General features: G+C 51.9%; 1 protein-coding gene across 4 annotated transcripts in view; it reads right to left on the bottom strand.

The window, feature by feature from the left end:
• Positions 1–12,306, bottom strand: part of ALOX5 (arachidonate 5-lipoxygenase) — a 50,759-nt gene that overhangs the window by 14,607 nt on the left and 23,846 nt on the right. For all 4 annotated transcript variants that reach the window (XM_003803491.2, XM_003803492.2, XM_003803493.2 and 1 more), the window contains exons 4-6: positions 10,845–10,967; positions 2,342–2,448; positions 1,414–1,586 (exon numbers count right to left, since the gene is read on the bottom strand). In XM_003803491.2, the coding sequence (XP_003803539.1) occupies positions 1,414–1,586; positions 2,342–2,448; positions 10,845–10,967 (403 nt within the window). The remainder of the gene's footprint in view (positions 1–1,413; positions 1,587–2,341; positions 2,449–10,844; positions 10,968–12,306) is intronic.

Genomic DNA, 12,306 nt, shown 5'->3' with positions numbered 1-12,306 from the left:
CTTGGGAGGCTGAGGCAAGAGAATCACTTAAGCCCAAGAGTTTGAGGTTGCTGTGAGCTGTGATGCCACAGCACTCTACTGAGGGCGACATAGTGAGACTCTGTCACTCAGTAAAAAAAAAAAAAAAAAAATGAATTATTACACTGGTGTGTGGAGAGATGGGGCCCTTTGCCCTGTGTGTAGGAGGGAATGGTAGATCAGCTCAGAGGAAAGTTGAACCATAGCTCACCTGCCCTGGAGGTGGCAGGGATCCCCTGGTGGGAGGCTGTCACCCTGCCCTAGTGCTGGGGAGAGGCATCTCTTTGGATGGCTGGGTGCACTGATGGTTGCTCGGTCCCTTCCAATTCTAGGATTCTATGGCTTTTAAGGTTCTATCATTTTCTGATTTGATGGTTGAAATCTATAGCCACGACATCAGTGTTACCATACCTAGCAATTAAGCCCACAGAGGAGCATGCTGTAGGTGTGTCATTGTTGTTCATGCCTGTTGTCCACATGCCCAGGCAGTGTTCTGGGGCTGGTCAGGTCCGGAGTGGGGACAGGAGACTTGCCTGGGGAATTCAGCCTGGGCTTGTGAGTTCCCAGTGTCAGGTGGGTAGCATACTGGTACTGGAAGGTTAACCCCCAGATGGCACCAGCCATCCCTCTCTGGCTGGGGCCTCCAAGAATGGTGGTATGCCAGGCAGGGTGACCAGAAGCAACAGAGGCCTGGACACCTGGCGCAGGTGAGGGGAGATACAGCTGTGCTGGCTTTAGTGGGGAGGCACAGACTGATGGGAAACTGAGGGCCAATGCCTATCACCAAGGTCCACAAGATCTAGGTGGACTTGGTTTGAATTCCTGTCTCAGGACAAGGTCAATCTTGCGACTGGGGGTACTGAGTCTGGAGGTGAGGGTGCGGAGACGGGCTGGGGAGAGGGTGAGACAGGAAAAGTGCCATTCACATTTCTGATTAGTCAAAAATTCTGTCAGGTTTCTCCCCCCGTTTCCTTTTTTGTTCTTATATATTAAATATAAGGCCTGCTTCTTTCTCGGGTTTTCTCACCTTGCAAGGCAATTTGATGACAAGGTGTGGAAAGCATCTGTCACAGTGCCTGGCCCACTGCAGACCCAGGGCCAGGGGTGTTCTATGTAATTATTGATATTGAAAATATGGATATTATGTTCCCAGATACAGCATGGTGGAGAAATAGACCCCTCAATTCTTCCTCTGACGTTACATAAGATAGTTTGCATAATGGCCAGGGTGCTGCCAAGGCTGGGAAGTGGCCACTCTGAGGAGGCGGCCAGTCTTATGCCATCAGCCAGCCAGATAGGCCTGGAGTTAGTGTCCTGGGCTCCTGAGAGCACTGGCTGGCAGGAAATAGCTTCCACCTGACACCTCAGCCACTTCCCAGCCGACCAAGCCCTTACCTGGACCTCCTCCTCCAAGCTGAGCTGCCGCTCCAGGCTGCACTCCACCATCTCTGTGGTCACTGGGAGCTTCTCAGGCAGCTGTGTGCAGCGTCGGATTAACACAGGGTTGCAGCCGTTCAGGAATTGGTAGCCAAACATGACGTCTTCCTGCCAGCGTTTCATGACCCGTTCTATGGGAAGAGGAGTGGGGCCCAACCTGAGCTTCGACCACACAGCAGCCTAGGCCATGGCCCCCTGACCCTGCCTGAGAGCAGAGTCTCTGCTATGTCCCCTCCCCAGGTGCTTGCTGGCTGGCTGGCTCACTCGCCCTGCTCTGCTGCTGCCTGTGCCCATCACTGTGTCAGGCCATGGTGCCCCTTCCTCCTCCCTGAGCTGGCTCAGAAGGCTGCTGGTCAGCCCCTGTCTCAAGAACTCAGGTCCTTCAGCCCAGTGTGGAGGGGCCCAGGATGGAGGGTGGAGGGGAGCAGGGGCAGTTGCCAAGGCCAGCTCCCCTATTCCTGCCTCTTTTAATGTCCTCCGTATGCCACAGCTGGCCATTATGATGCTAGGGATCTAACCTAACACATCCTAGTCCAAAGAGACCAAGGTGGCTTTGATGTAAATGCTTAAAAGCCAACCTAAGTTGTGCTTTTACTCTGCCCAGAAGCACTGCAAATGACTGTTTTATGTCAAGACAAAGTTCTGATATTTTTAAGACTTTTGATGATGAAATAAGGTTGAAGGTACTCAAGAATGTCCAAGGAGGACATGGGCATGAGGGTGGCCACAGTGAGGCAAACCAGGTGACAGAGCAGTGAGGCCTGGGTGGTGTGGTCCTGTGCTGCAGTGGGATGGGGCAGCCCTTGCCAATTTCCCAGCAAGTCTCAAGCAGGAAGGCGGCATCTCCTCTCTGTAGCTCCCCAAGAGCCCCCAGAGGCACACTCACCAGAGATGGTGTTGCTGATCTTGACGAAGATTTTCTCGAAGTCAGCAAAGTCACTCCAGGACGACTGAAACATGTGCATGAAGCGGTTGATGAACAGGTTCTCCATCCTGCAGACCACGACACAGGCCGCTGCATGAGTGCCAGCCTCCCTCCTCGTTAGGGCCCTACACCCAGCTCACGGGGGTCTCACAACACCCCCATGCAGCTCCAAGGGGGTAGATAATTGGCTTTGTGGAGCAGAACGGGAACCGGTACCTATTCCCATGGCCCCTCCCACTGCACCTGCCTATGGAAGAGACCAGGTCAGGGCCTTGACTGTCATCCAGGTGTGTGTTCCCTCACTGGGTGTTTGCTGCCCTACTCTGTGGGCCAATTCCTGAGCAGAGGGACAGAGCACCACCTCGCCTGTGCAACTGCTCTACCATCACCTGGACTGTGGGGAGGATGAGCTGTTCAGTTGAGATAAACTCTCATTTAGGTTCTGCTGACCCTGGCTCTGTGTTGGGTGTCAAGGACAAGCTTCCCAATGCTTGTTACACAAGACAGCAAAATGGAAGCCCAAGGCAGGAGCTTGCTAAATTCAAAACACAGGCTGCAGGCACCCGAGGAGTGAGATCTGAGTGGCCCGAGACACTCCCAGGAGCTTCCTGGAGAAGGAGTCCGAGAAAGAAGAGGGAAGGGGCTTCCCAGGCTCACTATGTGGCCTACATAGACTGCAGGACAGAGGCTTGGGAAGTCCAGCTGGCCTTTGCTGAGACTTGCTCTCTGAGACAGCTCTGCCTCAGTTTCTCTCTCTGTACATGGGGTTGAGAGTAATGACAGTGACAGGTTTTCCTGTTCCTCTTCACCGACAGTGCTCAGCGCCTGCTCCCCCAGCCCTGACTCTGGCTGACCCTCAGGGTTCAGGCCTCTGTCCCGCAGTTCTCTCTGCCTAAGCTTGGTGCTCCTCTTTTTTCTCTGCTATGGCTGAATTGTCTGCCTGCCCCCAATCCACATGCTGAAGCTCTAATCCCCAATGTGTCTGTTGTTTAAGTCCCCACCCTCCTCAGTCTACAGTATTTTGATTTGGCAGCCCTGGTCCCACTAGGTCCCCCTAGGAGGTTATGATGCCCGGGACGGGGCTCTGAGGAGATCTTTGTGAATGCTGAGTTTTCCTCCTATGCTGAGTTAGGGACCCACAAGTGGCTGCCAGTGAGTCACGGGATGGGTTGCTGGAAGTGCTGGAGCATAGCTGGGGCAGTGTGGCAGCTTCCTGATGGCTGCACACAGTAGGTGCTCAGCACTACCGCTCTGTTGAGTGGCTGCACCCTGGAATGCCCCAGTTCAGCTTCTCTCAACCTCCCTGCCTTCTTCCTCCCTGCACTCCTCCTTAGCAGAGAGCTTGGAACAGAAATCTTTGCAAACTAGAGGAGTAACCCTCATCGTGGCATCCTGTCTCAGTCCAGGTGGGGAAAAGGACTTATTTCTGGGATAGGAGCAGCCTTCCCAGGCCCTGAGATCCCCACAGAGCCCAAGGATTGTCCAGAACCATGTGTCCAAGAAAGAGGCCCTGTGCCTGGTGCCCCTGTGGCTCCATCTGGATGTTCCCCCCAGATCTTGAGAAGTGGGAATGAGTCACCATCTCCCCAGCTGCATCTCTTTGACCTCAGAACAGAAGGTTGGCACCCAAAACAGGCTGGGTGTGGCAGTTCTGTGGAAGCCACAGATCCAGGAAGAAGTGAGCTGCGAGGGGACATATTTGTCCTCCCCATGTCCTCATACCATGTCCTCCAGAGGCAACATATACCTACATACTTACAGACAACTGGAACATTCAAGGATTCCAAGATCTGCCCTTGCACAAAGAAGGAATCTGCAGCCCAGAGAGGGCACCTGGCTCATCTAAGGCCACACAGGTAGGTAACGACATGGCCAGGCAGGGACCCTGATGGCCTGACTCCATGGCTCCTCCTGCACTGAGCTGTGGCCTGGACTGGGCATTCTGCCTCCCTGCCTGCTTCTTCGCTGACAGCGTCTCCATTTTCCATTTCAGTTTCGCTGTGTGGGGTGGGGGCAAAGCATACTAAGGAGGGCTGGCCTCCCTCCAGGCCCAGCAGGTGGCCCAGAGGAAACAAGTGGCCAGTTACCCAGAAAGGGTGCAGAAACCAAGCTGTCCAGAGCTGGAAGTTCAATGGGGAAGGCCTCTTTGGTGACCTCAGATGCAAGTTTCAGTTTTCTGCCAGTGGGGGACTGAGTTTAACCTGGGGCAAAGTGGCATTGCTATAGCATGAGGCATGGGGGCCACTGCCCGGCCCTGGGTCTGTGGGTTCTCCTTCTAGGAGAGTCAGTGCAGTGTGGGCTGATGGGTACAGGTGGGTCCTGCTTCCTCATGAGAGGGCTGGACTAGAGACTCTCAGAGACCCTCGGCCTCCACCCACATGCTGGGGTCTGGACACAAGATTCCTGGGTGGGGCTGGGAGTCCCCCCAGGCCTAGCAAAGGAAAGCAGGGATGGGTGCAGGTCAGCGTGGAGCATCAGGCACCTGGTCTAAAAACCCAGCCCCGTCACCTTAGGCAAGTCCCTTAACCTCACTATTTCTTGGTGACCTCATCTGTGAAATGATGGCTCCTGCCTCACGGGACTGACTTGATGTACGAGTATATAAAACATTGGTCCGCAAAAAGTGTGAAACACGTTAGCAACTTTTACTGTAATTATTGCAGCCCCCATGCCTCATGCTATGGCAATGTCACTTTGCCCCGGGATAAACTCAGTCCCCCACTAGCAGTAAGGTCCACACTAGGCCAGTGCTATAGTGGCCCGAGGTAAATTCATACCCAGTCTGCACCATGTGCTCCCTCCCTTCCTCCGGCTCCCCTTTCCTCCCTTCATACCCAACTTGTGAAAGCCTCTCTGCCTGCTGACTTCTCTTCCTTTCCTCTCTGCACCCTCACCCTCAACTCCAGAGAGACATCTGAGTGGCGGCATCTGAAAGGCATTGGTCAGCCCTGAACTCCCCTGATCTCTCTGAAGCATGTGACGATTGGCCTGTCCTTTCTGGACGTTCTCTCAGTGCAAAGCCTTCTGGATCTCGCCCCTGCTCCAACACCCCATGGCCCAAGCCTCCAGGTACAGACTGGACTCCTTGCCCACCTCCCTCCCTCTGCGGGTGCAGCCCCACTTCCCTATACAGGTCCCAACACTGGTGCCCCAGACCACTGGGATTCTCGTTGCCACACTGCCTAGAACGCCATCCCCTTCACGCCTCCATTCAGCATGGTGAGCTCCTCTGCATCCGTCAAGAACTCGCTTGGTCGTCTTCTCTCCTGTAAGGCTTTTCCTCATGCTCTTCCCCCCTGAGTACTCCCTTCCTGCTTGAAGTTTCCCCAGCGCTCCTTTCTCAGGGTATCTACCATGTGCTGTCATGATGAGCTCAGCTGTCCTCGGCTTGGTCCCCATGGAGCTTCTTGGAGCTGGGACTGAGGGGCTACTTTTGATTCATCTCTGTCCCTCACACCTCAACAACTCAATGAGCATTTGTCAAAGGAGAGGCAGCAGGTAGCCTCCTCCGTGAATGTGCCAGAAGCCCAGAGTGGCCAGCAAACAGGCCCTGACCATGCCTGAGAAGGCAGTGCCCCAGGTCGAGGGCTCCGTTTTTCGAATGAAGAGAAGGTCCTGTCAGGTACCCAGGATCCAGACACTAGTGGGGACTCACCCACCTCATGTCAGACATCACAGGGGCACTGCCTGCCTTTGAATCTCACAGCAATTCTATAAGGTAGGCATCATCAGCCTCATTTTATGAGAAGAAAACTGGAAGTTGGAAAAGTTAAATAACTCTCCCCAAATAGTATACCTGGAGTCTTCATTTGGACCCCAGCCCCCAGCTGGCTCGGCTCTAAAGAAGGTAACCTTTTGTTTTGTTTTGTTTACAGACAAAGTCTGTCTCTGTCACTCTGGGTAAAGTGCCATGATGTAATAGCTTACAGCAACTTCAAACTCTTGAGTTCAAGAGATCCTTTTGCCTCAGCCTCCCAAGTTTCTCTGACTATAGGCATCCACCACAACGCTTGGTTAGTTTTTCTATTTTTTTAGTAGGAGCAGGATCTCGCTCTTATTCAGGCTGGTCTCGAACCCCTGAGCTCAGGCAATCCACCCGCCTCAGCCTCCCAAAGTGCTGGGATAAAGCCATGAACCACCACGCCTGCCTTGGTTTTTAAAGAGTAAGGAGAGATAAGTTGGCAATTGTTGCTGTAATTTTAATAGATCAATAGATCCCTCCACCCCCTACCCCCACCCCAGCCCCAGGAAAGCAGAGTATAACATTGTGAGGTCCATGGACCAGCAATCCTGGCTTGTTGGGGACACAGACTTATCCTGGCTCAGATCCATTGTTCAGAACCTGTTCAATAACGTTGCACAGTTACCTGTGGGCACGTGAGTGCTAGAGCACCACGGTCTCTGCCCACGTCCTCTGCCTACGTCCTCTGCCTGGGAGCCTGGCTGCTGGCTGACTTGGTGCAACCACCTGAGTCTAGAAGAGCCCAGCTGCCCAAGAACAAGCCTCACAAAAACAGCCCCGCTAAGTCAAAACTGCACCTTCCTCTTCCCAGTTTGTTCATGGCAGGAATCAGCATTTTCTTTCTCTAGTTCAGTGGTTCTCGACCTTCCTGATGCCATGGCCCTTTAATACGGTTCCTGTGGGTTGCTACAGGTTCAGAACCACTGCTCTAGCTCCAGGGCAGGCTTAAGGAGGGCTCAGGAAAGAGAAAAGACACATGAGACTTGGCACCCAGAAAAGTCCCCCGGGCCTGGCAGGAACCCCAGCGGGGCAGGGTCTTCTGGCCCACAAAGGGCAAGCCAGTCTAAAGAATTTGGAAAGCACAAGGAGGACATTAAGCAGAGTTCTTTATGCCAGGATTTGTCAAACCCTTGAAATCCTGTAGAGTACGGGTCTCGGTGGAGGTCCCCAGCCCTGCAGTAGCATCAGTGTCACATGAGACTTTGTTAGGAATTCAGATTCCCAGGCCTCGCCCTGGACCCCCTGGATCAGAATCTCTGGGGTGGGTCCAGCCATCCAGATTATAACAAACCCCACACCTGGGGGTGGGGGGGGGCAGGATTCTGATGCAAGCTACGGTTTGAGAACCCTTGCTGAAGAGTTTGCAGTGCTTTCCAAATGGATTTGACTACAGAGTACGTTTTGACGGAAATGCAACTTTCTGCTTTGTATTAACTCTTCTCTTATTTTATGACCCGTTTTTAATGACAACAAAATGCTACCTTAGCAAGTACAATGGAGACTTTCAGCCTGTCTTTTAGGTGGGATGTTTGCCCCCAAGTTTTCCCAACACGTTTATTTTCCAAAAGGATGCATCCCTGATTTCAAACAAAATTCGATGGAGGTCAATGGGACTGATATGCAGAAATGTTGTTTTGTAGGCATCAGTTAGAAGGAGGGGATTATTTTTTAAAATTCCAAGAAATTCAAGGGTTTTTTGGATAGCATTTGGGAGGTTAAGTGGGAGATCCCTATTTTCTTTTTTTGGATGGATCACGTTTGTCCAACCCTGTTTCCTATGAGTGATCTGGTGACATGGGGCTGGGTGGGGTGACAATAAGAGGGATGAATCTTCTTCCTACACACAGAATTCACTTTCGCTAGCTTTCCAAAGCTAGTGAGTGGTCCTGTCATCTTCCCTCCTCTCATTCCTTCATCACTTTTCCCCTGTCCCTCTATGCTCAGCCTGGAGCCCGCATATCCCAGTGATGGCTGGGCCTCGATGCCAGAGGCTGGGCTCTCACCCTCAGCATGCCCAAACCTGGACTCATCCTTCCTCCAAACTTCTTCCGCTTAGCTTTTCTCTTTGATGACCACCCCATTTCCCCCACAAGCCCAATGCCTTGAGTTCTCCCCTTAGCCTTTCCCTTCAGTGACACGAAACCCCACTGGCCCCCGAGCCTGCCCACCACTCACCCTGCTGTCTTTCCTGCTCTCCCCAACACCTTGTGGCCTCCTCCCACCCTGGGTGCTCCCCTGCTCACAAAGGCTGCCACATGGAGCCTGAGCCTTACAATTATTCTCACCTCTCCCCATTTTTCACTGGCTGTGGGAAACTTAGACTTACAGAGTCAACTCTACCCACAGCGGCATGGAGTGGAATTTCTGCTGCTGCCTTCCCTGTGCTCCCTGGGGAGTTCCTTCCAGGAGCCGCTACCCTCCTGGTCTCATCACTGGGAATCACTCAGTGGGTGTCAAGATCAGACTGGTCACACTGCTGCACTGTCCTGCTTGACCGGAAGGAAACGCTCTTTCTCAATTTATTTTAAAGAGAGCAATCTCTCACCAGCCTCGCCATCCTTGCAAATGCCTTCCAGGCTGCTAACAGCCAGTGGGCAGTGAGCACATCAGTCACTCCTTGCTTGATGCCACCAACAAATTTACAACCTGCTTGGTTCTGCCAGCTGGTCCCCTACCGCTCCTGGGCAGAGAGTGCTCTCCCCAGTGCACCATCCCACCTGCGAGGCGCCCAGCTCTGCATGCCTTGCCCGAGAAGACCCGGCCAGGTGGCCCTTGGCTTTGAAGACTTCCTGGACCCCATGAGTAAGAGAGGATGCCCAGGTGGAATGAGGGTCCCCAGTGAGCTCCTAAGGGCTAGGGCCCTTCACTTCAAAGAGGGGAGCCACACAGCAGGTGCGTATGAGGAAGAAATGGTCCTGGCCAGCCTGACCTCATTGCCAAGAGTGGAGAAGACTGATGCTGTCTTTAGGGAGAACTCCCTTTGTGTCACCAGGGCTGAAATGTACGGTCCCATTTTAATCTCACAACATCCTGAATAGGAGCTGTGCTCTCATGTTTCAGATAACGACACTGAGGCTCAGGGAAGTTAGACAAGTTGCCGAGGTTCATCACCGGACCAGGGCCGCTCCCAGGGGCCTCTCCTCTCCAGGCAGGTCCTTCTGAGCTGTTTCTCTGCTTTCTCTCCTCCATCCATCCCTTCATGCCTCCGCTCACCATTCCTACCTCCCTTAACCACTTATCTCTCCCTCCCTCCTTCCCTCTCTCCCTTCATCCATCCATTCTCCAGCCCTCCCTCTCCCCATCCCTCCTTCCCTCACCATAATGAGCACAGGGAGCACTTTTCCCCAGAGCAGCAGGCCTCCTCTGACCTCATTGCCTCTCCATCCTCCTTCTTCCCTCTCCAAACTGCTCCTTTCACAAGGGCCTCCATCCTGCTTGCCCACCCTAGTCTCAGGTCTGTCCTACGAAAGCCACACAGCTTTGCTTAGCATCTCCAATATCAGGGTGGGAACTGTGGGGAGGGGGGACAGAAAGTGAGACAGTATTTGCCACGATTGTTTCTAGGGAGCCAGATATTACTAATCCAGATGTTTGTTTTAATTCTTTTTTCTAGTTGATCCCAGTTATAGCCGGGGAAACGTGCCCCAGCTTTGGATCCAAACAGACCTGGATTCATATCCTGGTTTTGCCAATTTCTGGCTCAATGACTTAAGGCAGATTCCTTGACCTTGACTCACTGTAGCCTCAGCTTCCTCACCTAGAAATGGTCACTAATAGTATTCACCTCCCAGGACAGCTGTGAAGCTTAAAATAGATGATTGTACCTAGAAATCCCCCAGACCAAGCAGACTGCCTGGGTTGGTGGTTCTCAGCCCTGCCCGCCTGTGGAACTGCAGACCCCAGGCTTGGGTCCCACCCTGGGACCCAGGAGACATGTGCCATGGTGTGGGGTCGATGGGCACAGAGAGGTGCTCGTGTCCTCCGGGCATTCTTAGGTTCAGGCAGGTCTTAAAATCGTGGATTCAGGGTTTTTCAGGCTTGCGTGATTAAAGGAATTCCTTGAAGTGTCAATGTACAGATCCAAAGACCCTCTGTGAGCCCTGGGGTAGCCCTGGGACCATATTTGTAACAAGCAGTTATGAAGTCACCAACTGGGCAAGCTTTAAAAAGACTCTGCAGTAATTCCAATGCAAACAAAGGAGCACGATGCAATCCTTCTGCTATTTATTAGCCTTGCATGAGGTGGTTGGCCTCTTGGTTCCTCAGGCTTCTCAACTGCAAAGTGGGGACCGTAGCTGCACCTGCCTCCTGGGTTGCTGTGATGGAGGAACAAGCGATGCATTTCCTGGGACCACTGCTGGCATCTGGCCATTGTTACTGCAGATCCTGCCCTCTCAGTGGCAGCCTGGAAGCTGCTATCCTCACAATGTCCATATAGGGGATGAGATGTGCTGGAAGTGGGGCATTCCAACCAAAGACCCCTGCTTTGGGCTAAGAACACAGTTCTGTCTGGTGTCTGAGTCCTCCAAGTTGTGACCTTGTCAGACACAGGCTACCCTGTGGTTGTGCACTGAGGATCCACTCTATGGCTAAGACACTCAAACATGCTTGGGAAACCCTACTTGGCTGGGCTGGGGGCTTGCACTAGGAAAGGAGGGAGAGTCCCACTCCCAGCCCTGGCACTTGGGGTGCCCGGTGGGCCTTTAGTTCTTGTCAACTTACGCTTTGGAGTAGTTCAGAATAAAGTCCACTCCTTTCTCACTATCAAACTGGATGTCGCGGGGTAAATCCCTGTGGCATTTGGCATCAATACTCAGTGGGAAGCCAGGGTTCCACTCCATCCACCTGTGTGTAAGGAAGAAGAAACTGCATTAAACACACAGGGAGGTCACTGGCGACCACGTTTTCCCTCCACAGGGCCTCCCTCAATGGAAACCATCCCCTGTTGCTAGCAAGCGGGCTGGTTGATTAACACAGCTGAACGGCATGAATCTTCCGATTCCTGTTATTTCTCCTCAATGCATTACTTCTCCTCTTTTTTCCCTTCCCTTCACTAAGTCACTTGGGGCTGACAGCTTGGCAGGCGGCAGTTGTGTGTGCACTATTACGCGTGTAGTTAACAGTGCCTGGATGGGAAGGACCTCAGAAAACATCAGTAACCCACCTGAACATAACCGTGTGTGTTTCCTAACTCCTAGCAGAGGGCTGGTTCCACCAAGCAGCAAACAAGCAAGTCTTACAGCTGTAATGTTGGGTTTTCATCACTTCATCTTCATCATAGCTTTGCATGCTACTCTCATGTAATGCAACTTCTATTATATCAGTTTCTTCTGGGTTGTCTTTTTCTACTTTGTGAAACAGAAGTTTAAGACCACACGTTGGAAGAAGGTCACATATTTCAACTACTAATAGCTGGGGCTCTGTAAGATTTATAAAACTCTGTGCTTGAACCTTGCATGGACTTACACCTGTTTCAGCTTTAGAAGTAGAGTTTCCCTGGGCAGCACTGGCCCATTCTGTGTAACTTATGTGACTCCAGTGCCTGGCTGCTCTAGGTCAAGCCAGTGTCCTTATTCGGCACGTTCTGTTGTTAAAGATGTGAATGAAGTGTGCATGTGCATGGCCTGTTGGATTCACTTTTGTGCCATTTTTGTAAATACAATAGTTTTGTGCAACCTTTCAAAAAAAAAAAAAAGAGAGAGAGGGAAAAATCTGAAGAAGATGCAGTTAGAGCATTTAGAATATAAGAAGACTTCCTGCAACCATAAAACCTGATTTCTGAATTAAGCATTCAATAGCAAAATGGAGAAAGAGAATAGTTACTGTTAGATATGATTGGTCTCTGTGTTAAAAGAAAAACTTTAGACAAATTAAGTTTAACAGAGCTTAATCAAGCAAAGAATGATTTGAGAACTGGGCAACCTTCAACCAGAAGAAGTTCAGAGAGACCCAGGCTCTGCCACGTGGTCAGAGAGGATTTCTGGGCAGAAAAAGGAAAGTGATGTACAAAAAATAGAAGCAAGGTACAGAAATATCCCAGTTAGTGCCAGCTTGGCCTGGGCCTTATGAACATGGTTTGAACAGTGGGCTGCCTGCGATTGCCTGGGAACTCTGTGGTACACGTGTAAAGAGTAGGTTACAGCTTGCTTTATGTACCCAGTTAGATCACAGTTCACTGTATGTG

Source organism: Otolemur garnettii, unplaced genomic scaffold (assembly GCF_000181295.1).
Source record: "Otolemur garnettii isolate 467f Iridium unplaced genomic scaffold, OtoGar3 scaffold00315, whole genome shotgun sequence".
NCBI lineage: Eukaryota > Metazoa > Chordata > Mammalia > Primates > Galagidae > Otolemur > Otolemur garnettii.
This window is presented reverse-complemented; position numbering and strand designations above follow the sequence as displayed.